Source organism: Phasianus colchicus, chromosome 5 (assembly GCF_987193195.1).
Source record: "Phasianus colchicus chromosome 5, bPhaCol1.hap1.1, whole genome shotgun sequence".
NCBI classification, from domain to species: Eukaryota; Metazoa; Chordata; class Aves; order Galliformes; family Phasianidae; genus Phasianus; species Phasianus colchicus.
Genome location: NC_143440.1, coordinates 27,936,861 through 27,961,307, shown reverse-complemented (window position 1 = coordinate 27,961,307; position 24,447 = coordinate 27,936,861). Strand labels below are relative to the sequence as shown.

Here is a 24,447-nt window from a genome sequence, read left to right as displayed (position 1 = left end):
GATTTGCCTTTAGTGGGACTGCGGAACGCGACTCCCCTCGGGCTCTGCCTGCCCCCTCAGGACGCCGGGGCCGAACTTCCCTCTCGCTCCGGGGAGGGAGACCCAGGCCCGGCTCTGCGCTCCGCGGGGCAGGGCAGGGCAGGGCAGGGCGGGGCGGGGCGGGGCGGGGAGGAGCGGGCGGGCCCGCCCGTAGCGGGCGCTGCAACAACCACAGGGTCGGGTCCGCCCCCGCTGCCCCGCCCGGCGGGAGCGAGCGGCAGGCGCGGTGTGCCCGGCGCTCTCTGCTGTGCCGGCCGGAGGAGAAGGGGCATCAGAGAAGAGGCGCGGAGGAAGAGCCCACCGAGGAGGCTGCGCCATGGCCCCGGCTCGCCGCCGCCCCTGAGGAAGCGCGAGGGGCGGAAGGGCGGCGCGGTTGCCACGGTAATGGGGCGGCGGAGGGCCGGGGCAGGTGGGCTGAGGACGTCTCCGGGCGGGCTGCGGTGCCGCGGTTCTGCCGTGCTGCCGGGCGTCCCGCTGGAAAGGACGGGGCCGTGCGGCGAGTAGGGCAGGGCAAGGCTTGGGAGGGGTGCCTGTGCCCCGTGGGGAACTTGGGAAGTGCCGCTTTCGGGCAGCAGCGCTTCGTTCCCAGCGGCGCTGCGGCGGGTCGTGTGGCGGAGCGCTCGGAGCCTTGGTCCCCGCGGCACTACGGGCATCGCCGCTCAGCCGCGCAGTGCGAGCGCGGAGGCATAGGCTGTAGGGCCAGCAGTAAGCTTCGGGTGTTCCCTGAGGGAAATGCAGTTTTCCTACAGCAGCAGGGCATATTCACAAGCTCCAGTTCTAGGGAAGCGTCCCACGTCCGCGTGGTACTTCCCTGGTATTGGAGCGTACGGAGGCGCGCCATTGGTGGTACTTACTCGCAGCTGATTGCGAGTACTTTCACTCTGCTGCCTTGTAAATGTACTTAAATAGAGGTCAGACGTTGGTTTGTGGTTGTGGACCCGGGGGCGTGGGGTACGAGCGCAGTATAATAGCACTTGCTGTTCACATATGTGTGTAAGAAGCTGAAGAAACTGCTTAGATGCAGGCAATATTGACTTATTTTTAGATGAGTTGCTCCTTTTTCCAACAATCTGACTAATAGAATGCTTAATGGCAAATGTTCCTGTTCCTTTCCTTCAAGTGTGGTTTCTGAATAGCCACTATTTACTTTTCACATTTTAAACTGTATTGGAGATCAGAAACAAGTGTAGGAGGAACGTGTACTGACTGCACATCTCACACTGAGGTTTATCAGCAATAGATGTTTAGGGATTATTGTTCAATCTCTTTGACCAAGTTTTCTGGCTTCCTCCTACTGCCCAGCCCTTGTAAGGAGAAGCACAGCAAGAATCTGTATGAGGTGGTTGGTGCTGCCCGCCTTCATTTCTTTCTGGTGGTGCTGATGATGCAGGGAGTGCAGGAACACCTGTTTTAGCCGAAACAAGACGAGACGAGAGCAAGAGGTGTGTCCTTTTCAGGCAGTGATTGCCTCCTTGCTAAGTGGTGTTGAGGTATTCTGGTGCCCGGTGCACTGTGCTGGGGGAGCCCCCGGGTATAACGCTGGAGAGCTGAGCACTGCTTGTTCCTGGGATAACTGCTTTGGTTAACATTCATGAAGCCAGGAGTACCAGGGTCTGTCCCTGTGAGCAGCTGAAAGCAAGGAGGAGAGGGCAGCCCTGTCCCAGCAGACTGCAGTAAACCAGCGGACGGCAGGGGAAGAAAAGAAGATGTTGTGCATGGAGTAATAGGGTGAGCAAATAGCTGCAGCGCCTTAATGCTGCTTGTTAGTCTGTGGAGGAACTCCTGCATGTGCCGTGGCTTGTGCTTCCTAATGGAATGCAGGGCTGTTGCTGGGAGGCTTTGCTCTCCTGTAGCACTGTGAGCCTCCGGCTTTTCAAGAATGAGGGATGGTGATCTCAAAGGCTCTAGCTTGAAATATCTTTGATTTCTCAATCAACCCCTGCAGTTGTGAAGCGGTGTTAGGAGGAGGGCGAATTGCCCCTCCTATGCCCGGCGCCACAGGAGAGCACTTCTGCCCTTCCGAGCAGTTACAGCGCTCTGCGTGCTCGCTGCCTGACGCTGAAGTGGCATTTCTGCAAACACACCTCGGCGCTGTAGAGGGCAGATTGTGTGTGCAGACAGGTCCACGTCACCGAGCAGCTCCGGGGTGCTTCGGAGGACAAACAATCCATCTAGCTCTCGGAACTGACACGCTCCTGGTTCCTCATGGGATTTTTCTCTGGCTGTTCATCATTGCCTTAGTATGAGAATTAATACCACACTGCTGTAAGTATAAAGAAAGCTCGGGTACTGTGGGATTATTATGCTTATTTGGAAAGGTGTTTCTTTGCGTTAGTCTTCGAGCTGCTGTCAAATAAGATGTGAGCTAGGGTATCAGGTCTCTGTGCTGCTGCTGAAGATGCAGTAGTATTTTGAACCCTGAATGCTTGCTGCTGTCTGCACGTTAGAAAAAAGCTGACTGGGGAAGAGCTGTACTGGCTGGGTGTGTTTCAGAAGTGCTGAGGTGCCTGCTGCTGCTGGTGGACCCATTCTGGGGGTTGCAGAAGATCCTGGACAGATCAGGCGCTCCGTTCCTGTTGAGTCACAGATCTGACTTCCTCAAGCTACAAAATTTGCTCTTTGCATCTTTGAGCACTTACAAAGAGTTAAACGTTTGCATTTACATTCTGAACTAAGTTACTATGTTCCTAAATCTCTGACACTTAGTCTGCAGGTCTCTGCGTTTATCCTTAATCTCTTAACTTTCTGCATAGTGAATGTGTTGTTGTTGTACACGGGCTTCTTGCTTGGACCATGAAGCAGCTTGGCAGTGAAGAGAAATTAGTACTTTTTTTTTATTTTTTTTTTCTGCCAGGAATCCTAAACAGAGTTGCAAATGCCATCCCAGTGGAAAGGAGTGTTCTGTCATCCACTGTATTTACAGCAACTGGCATTGGTGGTGAGAGATTCGCAGGGTAGTTAAATCCACTTGGATTGATTAATACAGACCTACTGTTCTGTGGGGGTTGTGTGCTGAGCAAATGAAAACTAATGGCTGGAAAGCTAGGGTTTCTGTGTTCAATTTATAGCTCTGTCTGCTGTTATATGAATGTGGGGAAGTCACTTAATTACATTGTGATTTAGTTTATCATTTTGTAAATGAAAATAGTACTTGTTTCTGCCACAGATAAGCAACTGGTTATAGATCATCCCTTCACTAGTGTAACTGCAGTCCAGTGTAGATGCTTATTGGCTCATTAAAGGAGCTGTCTTCACAGGAGCATTGTAGTGTAACAGCAGTACAGTAAAGCATATTAGTATTTATAATGCACATAGCATATATTGCTATTTACAGTAGTCCAGTTATGGCACTGTGGAGTTCAGGGTAGGCAAAGTGCTGCAATGGGATTTGTAGGCTATGCTGAACTGTGTGGGCGTGTGAGCTGGAGCTGGCTAATTCAGGAGTGCCTCAGATGCCTTTTACATTGCAATTACTGAAATGATTTGGACTTAATTTGCATCTGTAAAGGCTGTAAGTTGCTGAGATAAACAGCTGGGCAGTGAAATCATAATATATTGCATAATGTCCTTCAAGTACATGGAATGCAACCGGAGCTGTTGCATGGTACCACATCTTCAAGAGCACCTATAATTTTGGGTAGCAGATTTCCCATTTTATGTGATTGCAGGGAACTGCAATTTTCAATCCTCTTGAGAATGAACAGCCAGCAAGAACTCTCAACACTTTGGGGTGTTTTAAATGAGATTGTACAGTCACTGATCAATGCAGGGATGAATTGGTTGTTACATCAACTTATATTAGACTACTTGAAGGGAGTTTAATTTTAGCAAACTCCATTTGGCACAGGGTGTTTATGTGGAGGGATTCTGAACTGTGCACCCAAGTTCTGGAGCCTAAGGTTTTTTTTTAGTGTTTGGTTTTCAGGTCAGCACCCATTAGGTTGCACTTGTCATTGTTTTCTTTTTAAATAAATTTAATCTGCTGTTTTCAACTTATTAGATACAGCGTAAACTAGAAAATGCAGTCCATCCCTCTCTCTTCCAAGAAGTAGCTTACTGCATTTGCAATACTTTTTTTTCTGTGATGTGTGAAGTAGAAGGTGCTTTGAGACAGTATAGTTGATGGACAAGGTTCTTTGCATGCCTTAAATGATCTAAGGAAATTGTTTTTTCAAAAAGGAATTCCATTCGGAGAAGGGTGTATTACTGGTATAGTTAGTCACCTCGTTTTCCTCAGGGGATGATTTTAGCAAAAATGTTGGCATTGTTGCAAAATAATAAAACACAGCTTCAGCTCTTTCCTTTGCAGTTGCTCCTCACAGACTGTATAAATACTGCAGTTGTTTGGGATCACCAATTCAGATGAAGTTCAAAGTTGGACTACACCTATCTCTTTGCATTTCTAAATTCATATACTGCTGACACTTATTTCAGTTAAGTATTCAGCATATATTTGCTGTTACATTCTCTGCAGCTATCCTTGGTAACAGCAAGTTGGCTCAGAGCCTTTCCAAGAGCCCTTGTGCTCACAGCAGTGTTTTATTGGATGGTGAAGTGATGATAGGTGGGTACTGCATTTTGTTCTGAATACTTTGGAAGGAAGACGGCTATACTGTAGCCAATTTCTTCCTGATCCATTAAATCAGAAACTTAGTACATAGGTGCCAATTTTAACAATTGATTTCATAAAGGGAAGAGTTTGCCTTGTTAACAAGCAATTCATGTGTCAGTATTCACTACCACCCATCCACATTATACTTTTTCCTTTGGTCGTCTGGCTCTTCTTGTGTATCTATTTATCAAATAAAAGAAAGCTCTGAAAATGGGAAGTGTCTTCCTTTCAAGTCAGCAATACTTCTAGTGCAGTTTGGGTGGACAGACTTGGAAACAGGTAGTGTGTATTTAGCATGTACGGATCTAATTAGGTGTCAGGAAATGTGTGACCTAGTCAGTGGCAGATGCTGAGAAAGTTAATTTATATTGGCTCCTGTCTCTGGATGTTATATCCAGTTGTAGACAATATTTTCAGCATTCTAAATACCTAGAAAAATCTACAGATTTAGAAATATGTGGAATCCAAATGGGGCAAGGCTGCCTGGGGAGAATAATCTCCTGTGGTTTATCAAGAAACAGGGTGATTTTCTGACAGGTAAACAGGACAAGCCATCTGTGGCTAATGTGACACCTTGAACATGTTGTCCTTCTATTGAAGGACATGCATAACTGAGAAGAGCAAGTGATTGGTGAGGAGTATATACAGAAAATAGCTGCTTGTGTTATGCTATGCAGTGGGCTGAGTTTAAAAGTGCAACCTGTCGGTATGTGGGAGACCAAGTGGTTTGGAGTGCCTGCAATGCACGCCTTTGCCTGGGGAGCTTTTTCTGGCCACCAGGCGGTATCTCTGTGACCTGGAGACATGATCGTATCGTGTGTTGTTATTTTTCTCTTTTCAGTAAATTTTTAAAAAATTTGAGGTAGTTTTACAGCCCACCAGGACAAGGTTATGCATGAGGCAATTTGGATTGTTGTATCAGGGTGAGTGAAGTTGCAGAATTTTATTTGGAAACTGCTGGAGGGATGGGTAAGAAGTAAAGAACTTAACCTCAAGTAGGGTCCTACGCACAATAGCTGGTGTGATAGGAGAGAGCTCCATGCCCACTTCTGTGCCCAGATACTGTCTTGGGGCTCTCCAAAAGGAAGCCTGGGAACAAGGCAGCAGGTAAGCAGTGCAGGTGGTCAGGAGCTGGGGGTTTGCTCCCTCCCTAGTACTGTATGGAAATATAAATATACCCATAGGATGTTTTGTGGCAAGCTTTTTACAGGAAACAAGTAGTCACATATGTGGAAGGAGACTGCACCTTTAGGAGATGTTAAAGCATTAGGAATTGGCAGTCCTGGTCTCTGTCAGGATCTGATTTTCCATAAAAGGGAAGAGAAAGGGAGCAGTCTGGATCAGTGCCCTTCCTTCCTGCTCTGTCAGGTGTGTACCAGCTTTCTTTCTGCATGATGTAGAGCTGGAGAAATGCTGAAACCCTGTGCCTCAGCTCAGCTCCCTGAGCTCTGCATCATGCAGGGGGGAATGAGGTCTTTTGGAATCTAGGAATGTTCCTGGTATCAAACAAATTGCTTACTCATAAACAAAGAGGAAATTGTTTGGACCCAAAATCAAATGGTAAGTGCAGTTGCTGGAAGCATTTATACTTTGTTTTTTAAAAACAGCAACAGAATGACTATTGTTCATGGTACTGCAGCACTCGGCACTTGCAAAGAGGGGCAGAAAGTCTGTGGATAATCTTCTACTGGGAAACTATTTTCAGTGTAACCTCGTTCACCCACAGATGGATGTCCAAAACAGTCATTGAAGGGATTTTTGTGTTCTTTGAGAACTGGACTTCATGGACCAGGGGCAGACTCCCAGGGTAGCAGAACTCTGGCACCCAGAAGGGCACAACGCCCTTCAGTCTGTCACCACTGGCTCTGGTCAGGCCCAGGCTCCCAGGGCAGCAGTCATGTTCTGGGCCTGCAGGAGTCTAAGGAGCATTTGGACAGTGCTTTCAGACATAGGATTTGAATGTTGGGCGGTGCAAGTTGGGACTGATTCCTGTGTGTCCCTTTTGCTTGGCATGTACTGTGATTCTGTGGTGTGGCTTCTTGCATAGGAATCCCCAGTCCATGTTTTGGGAGGGGAACACGCAGAGCCTTGCTCTGCTGGGTGAGATGATCTGCAGATGATCTGCAGGGCAGTGTGCAGCAGCAGCAATTCACATTCCATGCCAGTAAAGGTGCTGGTGAGGATGGCAGAGTCCTGACCTCACCTTCTGTCTTCCTGGCTCTTTTTGGTTCAACTTCATCGTAGAATCTTCTGAGTTGGAAGTGACGCTTAAAGGTCATCTAGCCCAATTCCTCTGCAGTGAACAAGGATACCTACAGCTAGATCAGGATGCTCAGGGCCTAGTCAAGCCTGACCTTGAGTGTCTCCAGGGATGGGGCTTCCACTATTTCTCTGGCAACCTGTGGCAGTGTCTGTTGTGTTAGTTGTATTGGTTCCTTTTTGGAAAGTTGTTTCACTAGTCATACAGGTTTACCTTTGCAACTCTCATCTCTGCTCTTCCTTCAGTGCTCTAAGCAACACGAGTTGCAGGCAGACTACGCAGCCCACTTGGGTTTGGGGGATCATCAGAGTGATGGATTCATTTTAATATATACATATATGTGTTGTCCCCTAGTATGCACATCTTGCTTGGTGTGCTTGATCTCTAGCTTAATGAAATGATAGACAACCAGGAGAAAAATGTGTTTATAGGTTTCTTTCTTTCTGGTGCAATTCTAGAGAGTTTTTAGTAGTAACTCTTAAATATTAACTTTAATATTAATGAGTTAACTGAGTGCAGGTTAACATGCTATTTTTTCCTGTCTCCTCTCTCCTGTCACATCAGTAACATGTTTCAATATTTAAATCGAATAGATCAAACTACATGTTTTTTCTGTTGGGTAATTGTCAGTTAAGCATGGAGTGTAGTTAAATAATTTCTCAGGCACGTGAAAGGCCATGTAGTTTAGACGTGTTTCACTTGTTAGAATGAAATTAGCTGGATGTTAATGATACAAAATTATTTTTATTCTTTAGTTGTATGCTAAAGCTCCAAACCTCTTTTGATGTGACATAAGTACTACGTGACAATTATAAGCTGTCCTTGAAATATTTTAATTGCACAGCATGAAGGTCATTTCTACTTACTGTTGCCTCAATTTACGTTTCAACTGAGCAGTATTGGTGGATGTTTACATGGGGATTCACGCAGTAGATTTTGTTTTACAAGATTAAATATGAGCATATTGTGTTTTGCAACTTCCAGTTTTGCCTATCAAGTTCACAAATAATTTATCAAAACACAAGATCAGTCTAAATGTGACCCTGAATTGGTTTGTTAAATGCAGATGATAAATTCAAGAAATAGTTGTTCTTGTGTAAGTTCTTTGACTTTATATTTCTTCTCTTTCTGTCTCAATTATCTCTAATACCCAGAGTCAATAAAGACTCCTTGATGGGTTAGTTTCTGTGATGCACGTGGGTTCTTGTGACAGAGTTTTCTTACAGCCACCTTGTTTGCATTGGTCAAGATAGTTTAGAGAATGAATAGGAAGCTCTTAATTTACTGCTAAGCTTCTATCTGGCAATATTTATGCCTTAAAATGCAGAGTCTGGCAACTTTGAAATTTTGTTCTTGTATAGAAACTCTAAAGAAATGAGCTATGGGAGGAAAAAAATAAGCCAAACTATTTTAAAGGAGTCCATGTATTCCTTTGTGATATGTAGCAGGCACATCTCTTTACAGCTTCTGATTTTGTGGGCAGTTGGAGAAGCCAGATCAAACAAGAGGGAGATGAAACTCGCTGTGGTTCAGTTCTAGTTCAGTATGATTATGCTTCTCAGGAAATAGAGTCATAGTAGAAAATAAAAGAAAAAATATAAACAAGAGCCAAACACACTCTCTTTTTACCATTTGTGCCTCAGCATTTATTTATTTAGGAAGTTTTAGTTTAAGGTTCATAGGCCATCTTATCCACACAGTTACAGGCTACTGCTTTGCTCCTTGTGTGTTACAGAGATCTGTTAGCACAATTGGTTTTCAAGTTATTGCTTTTGCTTTTGCTGCAGACTCCGGATTACAGCAAACGTGGCTATTGTCAGGAAAATAGCCATGGGAGAATTGCGTCTTTTTAATATAAGAGTTGGACTTCATGGATTGTTAGGTTCATATATACATATATATACATATATATTTTTTTTTTCTTTGAAGACATGGATTTGGCTTTAATTTGCTGGTTTGTATGGATGTGCGCTGATATATGTTAGCTGCCAGTAGTGTGGTAAACTGCCTGTAGGAGTGAGATGCTGACAGTGCTCTTCAGGTAATAACTGGCAAGGATGTGGAGACTGCGCCAGTGCGGTTTTCTTTTTTTAATAAATGTCTGTTTTCACCCTTTTCAGCCCTGCATAACATAAATGTCTGTGTAAGAAGGAGCTGGATTCTCTTTTTGTTGATGCACTGCAAACATTTACTTAGGCTCAGAAGGAAGAGACTTCCTTTTTTTTTTTTTTAACCTATTTCTCTATCTGGATTATGTTAGACTGGCAGTGAGGAAAATGTGGTGTGAAAAGTAGATTACAATGGTATCCCTTGAAAAATTAGTCACGTAACTCTTTCATGCTGTAATTAGGGTTTTTGTTTTTTAATATTTTGTTACTGTGTGGTAGCCCTTATCAGCAAAGCATTTTACAGTTTTGCACTGCCGTGGGCCAAAAAATATTTTAAAATTCTGCCTGAGAGGAAGAGGGGGCAGGGGAGAAACACCCGCTCTCACTGGGATCATCATTAAGACTGAGTGAGTATTTTGTTCTTTCTGTCTTCTGGAGTCCATAGGTACTCCCTTGAGCAAACTGTCTAGTGCTGCCAGACTTGATGTTGTTTGGATGATGGTGTGTGCCCTCCTGGGGCTGTAATGAAAGCACTGGCAGGCTGCTCTGAGGCCATCAGGTGGCTGGAGATATTCTCAGTGGAGTCATCACCTGTGTTGGCTTGATGTGGATGGGCAGCCTAGAGGAGAATAGCTCAAAGCTCTTTGCAGTTCTCATAGTCATTGTATCTTCAGTACTGCTTTTTAAAAACATATAGATAGGGATATAGACAGGAAAAATAGTCAAACCACCAAAACAGTATGAGTGATGGGTTTTACTTCTGCCAAGTACACATAAGTAAGACTGGTTTTAAACTAATTTCCTAAGTAGCATTAATTTTCATAGTAAGGTAACAATCCTAAAGAAATGTGCATGTCTAAATGTTCTCCAGGCTTATTTGGATTATTCATTACAAATCAGAAGTAATCAGTTGGTGTTTTCTTGTGTGTAAAGCTCACACGAAATCTGCCTCTCTATCTTTCTGCATAAAGTGAGTGGAGATCTTCTGCAATAACATAGTTGCTACTGAGTTGGACTTGGCAACCAAGGAGGGACACCTTGTCATTTTTGAGATGCTTTCACTCAACTTTATCTCTGGTTAGAGTAAGAACTGAGCTGTGTAAAGGCCAACAGGAGATGGTTGGTGTGGTGGGAGGATCATTCCCAAATTTGTCTTCTGACTACAGGTTCATTTGTGTTGAATACTTTTTGTAGGTATTCAAAGGTAGTTAGTGGTTCCCTTGATGTCACTGTGAACAGTGTGACAGCCACTGCTGTGTGTTCTGTGAGATTTTTTTTGTTGCATGGCATTGCAGTAGATGTGCTGTGGTGGGAAATACTGAAGTACCGAAAAAGATGAAGTCAACTGACAGTCTAACAGCAGCACCATGGTTTGTAAGTGTGGACATTCAGAATGAATAGTGCAAAGAATGAAGCACAGCTAAATAATGCTGCAAAGGGCTTTTTGACTAGGAACTGTAAAATTATTCTTTAAAGGGTATTACTCAGTTAAAAGTTAATTCCAGTTGTTTCTTTTTTATGTGTATACTCTCAGACATAATGTATATGAAGATCATCTTCACTCCTTACTGCAGAGGAAGCTGAAACTTGGGTGATGTGATGTATGCTCTCAATTCTGCTTCAGCTTGTCATTGCCTTTGGGAAGTTGCATAAAATCTCTGCTGTGCTTCTGCTTTGTTAAATTGACTGATGATACATGGATCCCACTTGTTTCGCGCCTTGAAATCAAAACTAAGAAGCACTGTGAAAAAGCACAATAGTGTAAATCATTCAAAGTGCTATAGTTTTAAAATGCTTTACCCTTCAGTGTGCTATTTATTATTACTATTATTAATTTTTTAATCTAGTCATTATGCTTAGAGGTTTATTCCATTTCCTTTTTAGCTCATGGTCTGGCACAACAGTGAAATGCTTGTGCTTCTAGAAAGAATGGAATGGGAGTTAAGTATGATTTAGAAAAACTTTAATGTAATATTTAAAGGATATCAATTAACTTTAAAATAACCTCTAAAGTGGCCTGAGCAGGTTTGAAATGTGATTATATATAGTTTGATTGAAGTTAGAAACTGGATTATTGAATTTAAATTGGTATGTGCATGTATATATGAATTTCTGCCCATTTCATTTGTGTATGTACATACTTAATGAAAGAAATAAAGGTATCTGAATTAACATAGGTTATTTGTACTTGATATCTGTTGCATCATCTTCATGGAGAGAGTGCTTTCCTTTCTAGCGCAGGATGCAGTGCTACCACATTAGCCTTTTCACTGTTGAAATGAGGCAGAGCTGGGGTTTGGTCTGAACTTGTCCAGTTCTGGACTTGACCTGCATGTGGGAGCTGATAACTGACAAGTGGAATGGTTTGGGGCTGTATCACAGTATGCTATAGTAGTATGCTATTATGTGTATGAGGTGCTGGGGCATTTTGTTGTCTGTGGGACTGTGAAAAGGTAAATCTCACATGATGGATGTGTTCTGGTGGTGAACGGTTCTTATAGTACTTAATCTGTAGACCGTATATCCATTTACATCATTTCAGCATATTTTGGTCTCAAATTTTAATGAAGCGTTGGCAACGGTGCTTTTAGTGTTAAAGCAGTTGTGCTTGTGGAGCAGCTGTAGTGCTGGTGACTGCTGGTGAATGCTACCTTTTGGGCCGGTGAGGGCCATCATGCAACTCCTCCACAACACCTCTAAGGTGTAACCTGTCAAACCTGCTAGTGGGAGAAAATTTTTAAAAATAGCTTTTGATGTAGAATTCAGGGTCCTCCCTGCACCATGATCTTACTTTTTAAAAAAACCTAATGTTTTTGACTGGAGTTTGGCATGATCTGAAGGAGATGAGGCATCACTTTCCTCATATGTTTAGAGCACAGTTGAGTGAAGCTAGGGTGTGTTACAATTGATGGCTGATCTGCTTCTTGCTGCTATTTGCTCACTGTATGATGAGGAGAGAAGAGCAATCTCCCCTCTGCCCTTACCCTGGCATGCGGAGGCCTGAGGGATGGTATTGTTGCTGTTCTACTAATCTTCCTTCAGGGGCACTCTGCTCAGCCCTCACAGCCCCACCTTGCCCCAGCCTATTGTTCAGAACATTTCTCCCTGTATTGTCCTTGTCCATCTGTTAAGGAGGCTGTTGCCTGTCCTCTCCATGTTTCCTGCAGCTGTAATGCTACAGCATGATGGAAAGTATAGCAATAGTAGCAGGGTGGCACAATCCTAGGCTACAGCAAATGAAAACAAGCCCAAGTGCAGCAGCCTGAAGAAAAACTGCTTATCTTTGGAAGGCCTCCAGTAGGCAGGGATCACCAGAAAGATACCCTTGCCTCCACAGCCAAACCTCAAATGAGGTCTAGGAAAGGAAGGATCCTGGCTCCACCCCTTCGAGTCACTCAGGTGCATTGCATGCAGCTGAGCTCCCCTGGGTTGGCCCTGCCTTCCCTCCAGGTACTCAATCACTGGTTCAGGCTGTGACTCAGCATTTCAGCTACAGCAGCCCACTGACTTCTCCTGTCCCTACAGGCCCAGCGACAAGAGGCAAACATGGCTCAAGCGCCCGCTGACCCCAGCAGTGTGGAAGCTGCAGACCCTGAGGAGAGCTCCCCAAACATGATTGTCTACAGGAAGGTAAGAGTGGAGCTGCTTACAAAAGCCTGCTCCTTGCTGGCCTGTGACTTGTGGAGGGATCCTTGCCCTTTCTGAAGTCAGTAATAGATTCCTGTCTGCTTGGGTACACATCCATGATAATTTTTCAGGATTTTTATAGTTTGAAACTATAGCATTTGAAGGCTTGATAGTATTGTTCTGTTCAGTGGAAGTGTTTATACTGGTTCATTTGAAATACTTGATAGAGTATTTATAATTTTGTAATTTGGAAGGTATCATTCCTTGTGAAGAGTTGTGATGCGATTTTATTCGGTTATTGTCCAAGTTTACTGAATGTAGTTGAAGTGATTCTATGTACCTTCCCAGCTTTTTACTGTAGTACATATGAAATATCTGGCATGCAACAATCTTCTCACAGATTTTTCTGGTTTTTTTCATTTTGTGGGGTTTTTGTTACATAATTTATAGTTTGATTCTCTGCAGGTAGGTGTTATTACTTCCTGTTGCGTTGCTTAAATTAAAAGAGAAATGCTAGTGGCTCGGGCAAAAGTAAAATAACACCAGTGCGTGATGTCAAAAACACTTTTTTCTCTATGATGGAATGTCTTATTCTGAATTACTCCGGAGGTAGTATTAAAGCTGAAGGAGAGCAACCTATTTGCTAAGATATTGTTTGCCTCTGGGGTAGGCTTATATATTGTCTATGATATTTGGGCTGTGTAATTTGATGAAATCTTATAAATATTTTTTATTTAGCCAGCAAAATATTTCGTATGAATCATGTGAAAGAAAGTGCTGTGTAGTTCTGACAAAAATAAAATGTCTCTTGCATGGCTCAAATAAGTTACCATTCTGGCAACTTGGGAGCTACAGTTTTAGCTTATGTAATACAATCCTGGATAAAAAATATTTTTTTCACTCATTTCTACATCTTGGAAAATAGTTGTAGATAACTAAAATGTGTTGGATGTGCATTATACTGATTTCTGCTTGACTGCAATCTTGATGACTTTCATACTCTGAGAAAATAGTTTTTTTCATACAGAGCATAAGTTGTTTGAAGTGTTACTTTTTGATAACCACGACTTTGGTTTGGTTGCTGCATATTTGGTTTGGAATCTGGAATTGTTAACATGGGAAAATTTTCTGGGTAATGTGTAGGCTTGTTTGTTTTGAATGTGTTATGAACACACTTTGACTGCTAATTTGGAAGCAGCAGTAGCTGGTTAGTCAGATTGTCTTCTAGAACCTGTTTACTAAGAGGTCCAACACCAGCAGATGGAGGCAGATCTGGGATAGGAAGGAACTTTCTGGTTGCATGATCTACAATTAGGGCGTTAAAGCTGTCCTTCTGCAGAGAATATGCTTACATATTCTTGGAAATGAAATTTATTTTTATTTGAATATGTCTCACTTTCTTTTCATCTCACAGCATTCCTGCTTAAGGATTTTTTCATTTCTTTGCCTACTACTGTTTCATTATTGTCACTGTAGAATAAGTCTTGTGAGTTCTGTGGTACTAATGGAGGGGAGCGTGCTCATTCCATCTGATTCATCTCTGCATGCTGGTGTTCCTCAGGTGATACTATTATCAGCCCTTCATAATAAAGTCATGTCAAAATACATTGCAATCTTTTAGGATACCATGCCTCACACATTGTTCAATAGTATGGTATTCTATGTTAGGCAAATGTACATCTGTAAGGTTTTTGTTTTTGTTTGTTTTTATTGGTTTTGGACAAAGTTAATTTCTATTGGTTGTTGGCTTTCTAAGCTTAATTTATTGTTGGTTATTAGTGATGTGTTATGCATCAATTATATGTTTCTCGTGTTGAGAGACCATATGCAAAATCTGGGCCAAGACTTCATTCTTTTGTCTCTCTCTCTCTCTCCTCTCTGCAAATGACTGTTTAGCTCTTCATCTCTAATTTCCTTTCAGATGACTTGATTGCAAGTAATGAGTGAGAAAAACACTACACTGGACTCTGAAATGCAGAACATAGTCTATCTGCATACCATGCAGTTCAGTCTTGGTGTTAGTTGAGTCATACAAAAAAGGAAAAAAGATTTCCTGCTTGTATTAGGAAATCTGAGGTGCAATTTATTTTTGATACCCATGAGGAGGAAGAAATAAGGGTCTTCAATAACAGAGCCACAGTAATTTCTGCTGTCAATTGTTTCATTGTTTGCCATAGCTGTCATTCTTGCAGTTCTTTAGGGGGTGTAAGGTAGACAGAAGAGAGAAGCTCTTTGTATACAAACTCAGTTCATGCTTTCTTTACTGAGTTTCAATTAGGTCTGTTTGAAAGTCAAAAGCCACCAGGGTGTTCAGGGTATCCTGCCTTTGTTTATAATCACTGGTGAGAGGTATTTGTATCTAAAGGACAAATCAGACCTTATATGATAGTGAGGGTCCCTTTGGAGCAAAATCTGTTTTGTTTATGGAGAAAAGCCTAGAACTGACTGTTCTCTTTACTTAGATACATAAAGCTAAGTGAGATGAATTTTGGCCATGCAGAACAAAATAAACTAATTTGTTTTGAATCCAATTTGTTTGTAATATTCTCTGTGGACTTCTGCAAGCAAACTGACTCTAACTACTTTGATTGCTAGAGCAGATGGTCTCAATGAAACATGTCTTATTTTCCTCTACCTTCAGGGTTAACCTTTTGGGGGCTGATATTTATGAAAACTTGAGGCGTGTTATTTTTGAATCCAAAATGCTCCATGTTGCCCTGCTGTTCTGGAAGACATCTGTGAGTAAATTGCATAATGCAGGTGCACTCGTTACTGCAAGTAGCATTTGGGGTATGATTTGCCTCACCCTCTGCTTGTTAAGATGGTTTGTACTCTAACCAGTGTGATAGTATTGAGTAGGCCCCCACTGATTTTAATGGATACCTGACACCTAGCTGATGGGTGGGTATGTCATGTGTAGACATTTATAATTAACTAAGATGTATCCTGGTCTTATGATTTGAGCTCTCTCTCATCTTTCTGTATGTCTCAGTACATAGCCCTGAGCCCCAGGCTGCCTATGGGGTGTTACGGGTAGCGCTATTGTACTGTGGGGTCTGCTGTCTTTTATCTTCTCCTGTGGCACATTAATATCCAGTGAAAGTAAGTGTGCGTTACCAGTTAAATACTGCTCTGTGAGTTAAAATGTCAGAGCTGTGTTTTCTTTGGTCTGGTCACATCTGGAAGTAGTGCTGGTGTTGTTTGGAGTTACTACTAGAGGCTGGTAGGCAAAACTTAGAAAGACTTTGAAGTGCATTAATATTCTTTCCAAGGGAGCAGGTAGCCTTCATGATGCACAAGGGCTGCTGCAGAAATGAGTGACATCCTGTCCTGTAAGCATGATATGGGTGCTGCAGCACAGAAGAAAAAGATGCAGTGAGAAACCAGTAAGACGCACTCCAAGTAAACAGTAACAGAAGATGCCAATTTGTTTTAAACACATGTCACTATCCCTTGACATTTGGCCCTCCTTCCCTTGATTCCTGTTCTTGCCTGCAAGCAAGGTTCATTCTTGTCCCAGGGGCTCTTTTGCTCATTGTTCCAATACTTCAGGACCTGAAAGTTCACATACTGACTGCATCAGAAAGAAAACTGCTCATGGACATCTTTTGGCATTAGACCTAATTAGGTTACTCTAACAGTGAACTATTAAAAAAAACAAAAACAAACAAACAAAACAAAAAAAAACCTTGGTAGATCAAATCATCTTGGAGAAAAGATAATGGAAACCCTGTTGTGTTGCTGAAATCAGGGAAAGAAAAGTCAAAATACCTAGGGCCTGACTAAATAGGAACTGAAAATAACAATAAGGAAGATTTATTTAGAAGTGCCTGTGGGCAAGAAGGATGAAAATACTAAAAATGAAGTGGGGAAGAGTTCATAAATGTTGTTGTTGGAGTCATTTAGAGACACTCTGATCACGTAGGCTCTTCAGGATTTCAAAGTCTGTAATCAAAGAAATGACCTAGATTATTTGATGGTACATTTCCATCTCTGCTGCTAAATTTTGCCATACCCATCTGGTCAGCAGTCAGTGAGTTAACTTCTGAATTTTATTGTTTCTCATCATCAATCTTTTAAACAAGCAGAAAAATCTAATTTCCAAAGGCAATTACTGTTCTAAGTAAATGTAATATAAACTTGCAGCTGCCACAAGATGCTTTCAGAAGAAAATCTGGGTTGTGTGCTACCATCAATATTTGCCAGCCTTATCCTCTTTATATATGCTCGTGTAAGATCTGACTAAATATCGTGTAAAAAAGAAAGCAACCTTTCATGAGCAGCTTTTCTTTAGGCAGCTCCCCACATTTCAGATGTAGCAAATATCTGAAGTGCTGCTGTAAGAATGGGTCCAAGGTGATAACGGGGAGGGAAAAGGAAGCAGGGGCACTTATGAAGACAGAAGTCAAGGCAAAGAGAGATACGCGAGCAAGGGATATATGGACCAAAAATCTGAAAGGTGAAAGGAAGAAGCTTTTGTTAAAATTTGTATTTTACATTAAAAAATAGGATTGGGATCTAGTTAGACCGAGACTGCTATTTGCTTTTAAATTCCATTAAATATCATGTGAAGTCAATCTTAACAGAATACTATCCAAACAATTGGGAGCAGAGAAAACGATAAGAGGTTAGTGCAAGTGATGACTTAGCAGCAAAGGAGGAAAAAGCTGCTGTGTGTGGAAAATGAGATGGTATCCACACACGTAACTTTAATGCATTACTAAATGAAAGCAGTCTATCTTTTTTTGGGTTTTCTTTTTTGAGTTTCCTGAGTCCTTCAAGATTTCATGGTGTTCTAGTGAGAGACTTGCCACTGGATTCATGAAATGCCACTGGATTCATTATTTGTAAATATTTATATACTTTTTTCAGAGCAGAACTTCTGTTTACATCAGATATTGGAGAAACAACCTTTTGCCTAGGAAGTAGCCTAAAACATAAATGACTAAAAGGCATTTAAACTGCTGGATACTTCTGGCATTCTTTTTGTTTGTTTCTTGAGTTATATTTTCAGGACTTTCAGCTTGATTTTTTTTTTATATGTGAAATCTGAGATTCTCACTTAATTACTTCTGTTTTATAACTGATTCTTTAACACAAAAATAATAAAATTGTGATAGAAATGCTTGAGTTGATAGTACTGCAGACATGCACTCTTATATTTTACATAACAATTTCTCTGTGCTGATGTTAGATATTAGTTTATGACATTTTAATCAATTTTGCTCACAACAGATTTGCTCGTATTTCCTAATCTCTATCCCGTTTCCATATTAAAAGAATAACTAAACTAGGAATGAATATGAGTGTGTATCAGTGAGATGAATAGAAACCCATCATCTTTTATGTCTTCAGAGAATGTGACATGGCTATAGAGAATGGGCTGGGAAGAAGCAGTGTAGTTAGCTGAGCAAAACTGAGTGAGATAGGCGACATAATTACTCTGCAAGAGTGCTCCATGGGAGGGATATCAAGCAGGGAGAAGACTTAACTAAGTTGAGGACAGTACAGGCACAGTGCAGTTTTTAATAAATTTATGATGAATAAAATCAACCAGGGAATTAGAGAGTGGTTCCTAATTCTAAGTAATGCAGAGTTCTGCTGCAGCCACCATATGGAATAATGTGGCCAAGGAAGCTATTTGTTTTTAGGATAGATATCAGTATATTTTCGGATGGACTTTGTGACTTTTCCTTGCAAAAGTAGAGAATGGCATGCAGTGAGCCGGGAAGTCATTCTGACTTTGGTTGTACCTTCCTCAGTTTACCTTGAATGAGAACTAAGACACCTGCAAATGTTTTATTCATGCAATAATAATCTGTACTGCTGAAGTGTGACATGTAGGTGCCCTTGAACAGTGCTAGTGCCACTGACCTTGACTGTGGCTGTCAGATGTATCTTGGGGTGGGTAGAGCTGGGGACTGGGGAGTCTGATTTTTGCATCTGTTGAGTGTGTATAAATGATGAATTATCTAAAGCATCAGTGCAAAGTCATGAGAAGCTGGAGTCTGAAGGACTTCAGAAGCTAATGTTCATCACTATCTACACTCAAATAAAATGGTCATCTAAGTGCAGAAATGTGCTTGTAGTCAGGTGGAGGTGATTCTCCTACAGGAAGAGTTTGTGGGCACTTTGTGGTTTGTCTGAAACTTATCTGAGATTGACTATCCAATGGAGCAGGTAGTCTGCAAAGTTCAAAATATGAAAATGTATGACATGTGGTGAGTAGGCCCTCTAATTATTTGCTTGTTTGTCTTTTCACAAACTCATGCCTACATATATACACTTACATGCCTTTGAAATAATGAGGATGAGCAGGTAACCTTTATAACCTGGCTATATTGGTTAGCCTGATAGAGGATATATAACATCCATAAGTCTGTGGTTCCCAATGAGATGCATCCCAGAGTCCTGAGGGAATTGGCTGACGTAGTCGCCAAGCCACTCTTGATGGAGGAACTGGTTGCTCGAATGTACCCAGATAGTTGTGGTCAATGGCTTAATGTCTGGATGGAGATCAGTGGCAAGTATCTGTGGTCTGTACTGGGACTAGTGCTCTTTAACATCTGTATCAATGATGTTGACAGTGGTGGGATTGAGTGCGTCCTCAGCAAGCTGAGCTGTGTGGTGCAGTTGATACACCTGAGAGACTGGATTCCATCCAGAGAGACCTGGACAGGCTTGAGCATTGGGCCCAAGAGAACTTCCTGAGGTTTAACAAAGCCAATTACAAGGTCTTGTGCCTGCGTTGTGGCAACCTTCCTCGCCCCTTCCTTCCTTACAACTGGAGGATGTAAGGATAGGACTGAACAGGACTTGGGCACACTGGTGGATGACGAGTCAGACAAGAGCCAGCAATGAACCCTCACATTCCAGAAAGCCAACCGTATTGTGGGCTGCATCAAAAGAAGTGTGGCTAGCAGATCAAGGGAAGTGATCCTGCCCCTCTACTCTGCACTTGTGAGGTCTCATCTGGAATACTACACTCAGAATGGAATCCTCAGAAAGGAGAGATGTGGACCTGTTAGAATGCATCCAGCGGAGGGCCACAAAAATGATCCAGGGGGATTAGGGGATGAAACACTTCCTCTAAGAAGGCAAGCTGAGAGAGCTGGGGCTGTTCAGCCTGGAGAAGAGAATGTTCCAGGGAGACCTTTAAGTATCTAAAGGAGAACTATAAGAAAGAAGGGGTCAGACTCTTCAGTAGGATTTGTTGTGACAGGACAAGGGGAAATGGTTTCAAATCAAAAGAAGGGAGCGTAAGGAAGAAGATTTTTACAGTAAGGGTGGTGAGGTACTGGCACAGGTTGCCCAGAGAGGTGGTGGATGCCCCATCCCTGGAGACACTCAAGGTCAGACTGGAGGGGCTCTGAGCACCCTGACCTGGCTGTGGGTGTCCCTGTTCATTGCTGGGGAGTTGGGCTAGACAGCCTTTAAGGGTCCCTTCCAACTCAAATGATTCTATGATACATCCCATATGCTTTAGAAATCTCTCCATTCTATTCGTGCTTGGACAAAATAATTTGTTTGAATTTTACCCACATGACTCTGTCCTTCTGTTCTTAGAAAAGGTAGCCTTAGCTCAAATGTACTGTGCTTGCCTTATAATTAGAGATTTTGGTGATAAGTCTGTAGCCATTTTTAAATTCCTTGTATTTCTCTCCATATTTTACGTTTGTTGTTTTGTTTAAATTTGTTTATTTAGCTTTCTTTCTCTGTTCCTCTTTGTTACTGAAACATACTCTCTTGCATCTGTCAGAGTCTAATTACTGTGATCTATTACTTTAGCTATTCTCAGAGGCAGAAAAAAGACGAGCCAGGACCAAAAGCTATGACAACTTCAAAGTGTATTTTTAGCAAAGCAACCAGTGCAATTTTAGAACACAGATAAAAAGGGAAGGTTCAGCTAGAGGGTAAGATTATGCTGTTCTAGCTGTAGTGTGTATTCAGAGCCTTGCATTTCTGGAAAAAGTTCTCTTCTCCCTCTTTCCAGCATCTTTTTCTTTTTGTTTGCTTTTCAAGTTATAGTCTTGGAATATTTTCATTTTGTTTGATTTATTTTTTGTACTTTGTTTTGGACAGGATGCTAAATAAGATTTTTCTGCCTACGGCAGCATTTTAACCAGGAAACTGTTTAGTTTATTAAGAACAAAACAGAAAGAGAAAGTAGTATTGGAGAGACTGCAGAGTTTGAAAGTCAATGTATAAGTTTTTTGCTATAATCTATTTTACAACAGAAACCTCCAGAAATGAAAATACATCTTGTTTATTGTGATGACAGTAGATTGTCATCCTGTTTCCGATCAGGACACAAACTGAGTGGCTTCTATGTCGAAGAAAATCAAAATCCAAAGTCTCTGTGTAAATTTGGTGTGATGGAGCTGTGTATGTGTACTTCTGTACCTAACATAGCCAGTTTTCAGTTCCAGGTTGTTACATAAAGTAGTATCTTAAAGTGCACTCACTATGTGTATGTGTCATGGCTGTGTGCTGTTCACGTTTTCACTGAGCTGGATGCAAATTCTTGTTCACTATTAGGCAAAGGTCACAATGGTGCTAGTGAAATGCTACAATGTGAGCAATCCACATCTTGATAGTTGTAGCCGTGCCAACGAGGCACATGTATTCCTCATTTTTTTCCCTAATTTCCTTAGGCCTCTTATTACTGCTTATTGTTACACCCTCAGTTTTTGTTTCCATTTCCCCTCCTTCTGTGTCGTTCTGAGATCTTTTTGTTCTCATCAGGGAAAAACTACTGATTTAAGGCAATTTAAATCAAATTGGGATTGAAGTGGTTTGTTTATTAGAGACATAGTTAGCCAGCAATCAGTGAACTGTATCAGGAAGATCAATGTCTGCAATACAGTGGATGAACTACAGCACCAGACACCTGCACAGTGCTGACATTCAAACACAGTTCCATCAACACCCATTTATAGCTGAGTCCCTGAAGTAGTGCTTGCACATAAAACCATGTGCCCCCAACATCCCCAGATGAGAGGGTGATGCAACACCCTCTCCCCACAGGGCATGGCTCTGCCTCAGGTACCCCTCATGCTGTGGGGGTCCCTGTGTTGCTCCCAGCAACCTGTCCCACATGATGGGGGTCCCCTCCCAGTGGTGGGATACTCGGAGTTAGGAGTCCCTGTGTCCCACCCTGGGGGCTCTGCCTGTCATAAAATATGTTCAGTTGTTGTATCTCTGTTGGCTACTGTGGTTCTTCTGAGATCCTTGGAGCGCTTAACACTGCAGAAATCCCAGCTTTTGCACTGTGTCCTCACCCCCACTGGTGATATTGTCACTTTGATGTCCCTTCTAAAGCAGGTCTTCCTGTGAAAAAGGGTGCCCAGCCCGGCTCATTTCAGGAGACAGCTTCTGCCTGTTTCAAAAGCAGTATTGAGCCACAATATTGAGACAGAGGAGAATAAGATTTCAATGGAAGTGAATGAAATCCACACAAAACTACTTTCCTGTGTGTGTGATATAACTTCAGCTAAACCTTTCCTCTATCCTGATTACTAAAATATCATTTCAGGGGATTACAGATTTCTTTCACAAGGCTCTGAGATGAAGTTTGAGTGGGAGGATTCATTTCAATAAATAGAAGTATGTGTGCAGGACCACGAAAGTATGCAAATGAAGTTCCATTTAAAAACTCAAGTTTTACATCCTAAGACATTTTGAAGGACTCTTTTTTTTTTTTTTTTTCTTCCATGAGAAGCTGTTGAGCTGTGTTCAGGGGGAAGCAGTTCTATGCTTTTTTCCTTTAACATTGTATCTCCTTTTTCCTTGTCTCTCTCTTCCCAAAGCAGGAGAAAATAAAAATTAACCACTACCTGCTGGACACTGAAGTGCATGGTCAGAGAATTGTTCTCTCATATGAATACACTGAGTGTATTAACTCAAAGGTTACACGTGTCTCTGAGTTGGGGAAGCTGAGCAAAGGTATTTGTTTTTAAATAGTTGTCTCCCCAGTCTCTTGTTTTCTTTTTACTTACTTGAAAACATCTCATTAATACTACCACACCCTTAATGTTTGGACATTATGTTCGGGACCAGTAATTCTGAAGATAAATTGATGCGTGTTTGTGATGTACACAGGAAGTGACAAAATACATAATCTTTTCCAATGCTTTAACTGAGAGTACAATGGAGAGGGTAGGAAAAATTTAATCAAGAATGCTAATGAATTGTTTAGGTGTCTCCCGATTGAGAGAGAAAGTGAGACAGTGCTTGGTATATCTTAGTTATATCTACATTTATTGTAAAATCATAATTCTGCCAAATTGTAGTTAATTATAAATGGTTCTACAATTATGTTTTTAAGTCTAGATATAAATTTTTTTAGCATATCTATGCTTGAGGAGTCACTTTTTTCTTATTCTCTACCAGTAATTTTCTGTTGTATTTTTTCACTGTTTGATGCAAATATGTTTGGAGTCTATTACATATTAAGAATTTTAATCTCTGTTATCATTTAGTATGGGTTTTTTTTTCCCCTCATCTGTTGCTTTTGTTACGGATTTCAGCCAGGAAACCTGGAACTGGAGGACTGTGAAGGCTTACCAGCCTCTGTGCTTGCTAGCACAGTTCTCCTCTGCTTGTTGGCATGACCACAACTGCAGGAGATGGTGCCCCAGACAAAGAGAATATTTTGTTCACTGATGCTGTAATTAGATGCCTTTACCCATCAGTAAATCCACACAATTTTGTTAAACATGGGTTTGTAGCTGTGTACAAATTAGCTCATTCAATAACTTGCAAAGACTGTCACATAAATCTTGGCAGCAGTGGGTTCTTGTCACTTGCACTGCTCCCTGCTGGGTTCTTGATAGTAAAATTAACTGGAGTTCTGTTAATTATATTTTTTCCATGCCTGGAAGAACACAGCTACAATAATGGTGCTACTGCTGGCTGTTTGTGTGGAAGTAGTTTAGCCATTGGCTTGTAGATAGAAAGCTGCCTGTGCAAAAATAGTGGCTAAACCCACGTTATAAATATATGTAATATATGTAATATATGTTTCTGTTCTTTGGGAGTGTGGAGTCTTTGTGATTTACTCTCTGTCCTGCTACCAGGAAAGTTAGTTACTTCAGCATTGACTTTCCTGAAAGTATTTTTGACTGGAAAGCACTTAAAATGTGTGGAATTACAGCAACTTTTCCTTTCTTCGTGTGATAAGAAATCTCTGATTTCTTAAACAACAGTGAAAACAATGTTTATGTTGTTGATCCAGCCTTTGGGATCAATAGCACTCACTTCCAGTTGAGAGATGTTTGGGAGTTTTAGGGAACATAGGAAAGACCTTGACTCAAACTTCTACGATATTAAGACAGTTTCAAAGTTTTGTCACAGCAGTCTATGCTACATTGTTCATTTCAGGTGTGTGTGTCTGACTTTCCTGGCTATTTGAGGGAAACATGAGGGATTGGAGGAGAATGCACTGAAAGCAGGCAGAAGGACAGTTGACTAGCAAACTGGAAGGATAAGAGAAGTAAGACTTGAGTTGGCCTTTAAAAAAAAAAAAAAGGCACCTGCTGAGCTAGAATTGCAAGAAAGATTTCAAAGTGCTTAAAGGAATCTTCAGTATCTGACTCCACTTAATGAGTTGCATGCAAGCTCCAGTTGTAGCCTGCTGCCCATCATTGCATAACACTGATTTATTTGAGAAAGTGTAACCACAGAACAGGGCACAGGGTAAACCTTTGAGGTGAGGTGAAGGCACACAGAGGCTATGTGCTCTAATCCACTTTGCAATTTCTTGATGAACTTTTTCCCAAAGGCCTTTCTTTTGTCAGTCT

At 41.7% G+C, this 24,447-nt stretch overlaps 1 protein-coding gene across 8 annotated transcripts in view; it reads left to right on the top strand.

Moving 5' to 3' along the window:
* Nucleotides 1–285: 285 nt before the first annotated feature.
* RGS6 (regulator of G protein signaling 6) overlaps nt 286–24,447 on the top strand; it is a 236,549-nt gene continuing 212,387 nt past the window's right edge. The window contains exons 1-2 of one of the 8 annotated variants that reach the window (XM_090141085.1): nt 286–420; nt 12,545–12,649. In XM_090141085.1, the coding sequence (XP_089997211.1) occupies nt 12,566–12,649 (84 nt within the window). In that variant the 5' untranslated portion in view covers nt 286–420; nt 12,545–12,565. Of the gene's footprint in view, nt 421–1,327; nt 1,768–1,985; nt 2,305–2,910; nt 2,978–12,544; nt 12,650–24,447 lie in introns of those variants that run through there. The other 7 variants (XM_090141087.1, XM_090141092.1, XM_090141086.1 and 4 more) reach the window with 7 other exon arrangements.